Source organism: Myotis brandtii, unplaced genomic scaffold, assembly GCF_000412655.1.
Source record: "Myotis brandtii unplaced genomic scaffold, ASM41265v1 scaffold684, whole genome shotgun sequence".
Taxonomy (NCBI): domain Eukaryota; kingdom Metazoa; phylum Chordata; class Mammalia; order Chiroptera; family Vespertilionidae; genus Myotis; species Myotis brandtii.
The window spans coordinates 1233632-1236328 of record NW_005370673.1 but is presented as its reverse complement, the minus strand read 5'-3'; the positions used below and the strand labels follow the sequence as shown (position 1 = coordinate 1236328).

Sequence of the window (2697 nt, the reverse complement as noted above, 5' to 3'; positions counted from 1 at the left end):
CAGAGGCCTGACCTGCGCCTGAGAAGCGGCTCGGCTCCCGCCGGGCAAGCCCAAAGCCAAGACACGTGCTCCGAGTAACAGTGGCTTTCCCGACAGAGCTGCTCGTGCCGTTGATGACTAACTGCACTTCACTTCATTTCACAATACGAGCAAACCATAATGCCAGTGCCACAGAGCCTGGGCTCTGCCCAGCAAACGCCGACTGCTTGTCCAGAGCAGCTTCTGAGCCCAGAGGACAGTGGAGGCGGGGCCACCGTGGGAGGGTGCGGAGAGGGAGGGAGAGCCTGGGACCGCGCTCCAGGCAGGCCGGGCCCTGACCACTCCTAAGCCCAGGGGCCCTAAGTCTCCTGCTGGACCGCACTGCACCGCCTGCCTCAAGGGCAACTTCTCTGCCTGCTTAGGACTGGGAAGCAAGCAATTGCTTTGCTTTCTTTGGCATTAAAATCAACATCTATGGATATAAAAGCCTCAACGACCAAACGACAGGTCCACAGGTGGCTAAGATGCACACGGACCACCAGGGGGCAGATGCTCAATGCAGGAGCTGCCCCCTGGTGGTCAGTGCGCTCCCACAGCCAACCTCCACTGCCGGTCAACCTCCTGTGGTCCCTACCCCGGCCACTGGCCCCAATTGGCCCCGATTGCTGGCCAGGCCGAGGGGCCCCACCCGTGCACAAATTCATGCCCTGGGCCTCTGGTTGAAAAATATATGCCAAATGTGACCCTTTACCTAGCCATTTCCATTCGCCTAGGAGGCTTACAAATTATTCCTCAAACGCATGAGTCCTTTTAATCCGCTTCTCAAACGGCACTGAAAACATTTCTCAGGATTCAGGCACCTCCACGCCTCACACTGGGTTCACTGGCTGTTTTCTGTATTTCTCGCCGGCAGGCCTCCAGCCTGCAGCCTGCACTTCGGGCACAGACGGACCTCCTGCGGACCCGCTCAGGCAGGCGGAGCTGAGCACGGGCCGCAGAGCCGAGGGCCCATCCCCGGCTCCAGGCCGCGTGGACGGGCTCTGTGGGGCAGGGCCAAGCTGACTCACCGTGGTGGGCTGCGGGTAGGCCCCCAGCAAGGGCAGGCTGTGCGGCAGGACGAGCCCCTCGCTCATGCTCACGCTCACGCTCACGCTCACGGGGGCGCTGCACACGCTCTGGGCGGTGAGTGGGGCGGCATCTGCCAGTGAGCCCAGAACCACGCTCTGCTGGCTGCTCTGTGAGTCCGAGTACACGGTGGAGCCCTGGCCGCTGTCGAATGTGCTGTCCGCTGGGGAGGACAAAAGCACAGCTCAGAGTGGGGCCCCAAACGCCGCCCCCATGACACGCCACACAGGCCCCGGGAAGGCAAACGTGGGCTCCCACGAACACGCAGTTCGTCCGGACGTTTCTCCTGGGAGAAGACTTGTGTTTCCAGGTGGTGTAAGCAATGAATGTGCATCATTTCACATAACCAGCCACCGAGCCATAAGGGGCCAACTGCACCCCGAGACGGCCCTGGCAGCCCACCCACACAGCTGACACCTGGGGGGCTGCCGAGGCCACCACACATCCTAGGGCACCTCATACAGTCCGCACAGGCTGGGCAGCTGTCCCCGCCCTGGCTTGGACGGGGCCTCACACAGTGCCAGCCCGGCCTTGAAGTAAGCCCTCGTCCAGCCCTGCAAGGGCGCAGGGTCTCGGGAGGCCGGATGTCCGCGTGAGGAAAGACTCCGGTCAGCGGTCACCCGTGTCTTATGATGGGGGCTCGAAGACCCTGACCGTCTTCACCTACAGTGACAGGGTCTGAAGCAGGAGGTCTGGGTCCAAACCCGGCCCCCAAGTCACAGGCCGGGTCTAACTTGGTTGGAAAATGGGGCTGACAAGGCCCTCACCCCACAGAGGCCGTGAGAGGGGACCCGGAGGCTCTGCGGCCTCTCCTGCAGTCAGCCCCACAGGGCCTGGGACATGGCCAGTGGGCGGAGCTGCCCACACCTGGGGGCGGGGCTTGTGAAGGGAGCAGACAGGACCCACATGGCCCACCGGCTCATCTGACCAAAGGTTCAAAAACTGTTTAAAACGGCACTCCCAGTCCATTACTACCAGATTCCAAAAGCTACACAAACATTACAATTTGTCATGGGTATACACCAAGCTATTTCTACAGGGGCCACTGTTTGATTGGCAATATTATTTAAACAAATAAAGTAAAAGGGGTATCTTTTCAACTTTGTATAAAAATGATTTTTCCCCAGGTCTGATTAGGACTTATTTTGACCGAGGAAGACATAAGAATGCTGAGGTGGGATTGTGCAAAAGCAACCAGATAAGTGGCTCTGGTTTTTAATGAGGTGCCTGGCAGTCATTTCCACTTATACAAAGAGAGAGAGAAAGAGACAGACAGACAAAGAGACAGACAGAAAAGGAGTTCACAAGAGAGACACAGAGAGACGCAGAGGAAGACAGAGACGGAGGGAGCTGCACGGAGGACGTGAAGAGACCCGACAGGTCTCACGTACAGCAGCTCTAACCATGTATGTAACTTCCAAAATTCTGAGGTGGACATGTCTATTATTTGTAATGTTAAAAATCAAATTTTAAAAAGAGATTTTAAACTACTGATGAATTCCACTCTCACGGTCCGGGGAGTGGGACCACACCTCCCTTGCATGGAGCGCGACCTGAACTGCGGCGGCGGTCACGGCCTACGCAGCACTGCGG

The 2697-nt window shown here is 58.1% G+C and overlaps 1 protein-coding gene across 1 annotated transcript in view; it reads right to left on the bottom strand.

The window, feature by feature from the left end:
• Positions 1-2697, bottom strand: part of WNK2 (WNK lysine deficient protein kinase 2) — a 166775-nt gene that overhangs the window by 70103 nt on the left and 93975 nt on the right. Inside the window, exon 11 of the mRNA XM_014529505.1 lies at positions 1047-1267. Within this exon, the coding sequence (XP_014384991.1) occupies positions 1047-1267 (221 nt within the window). The remainder of the gene's footprint in view (positions 1-1046; positions 1268-2697) is intronic.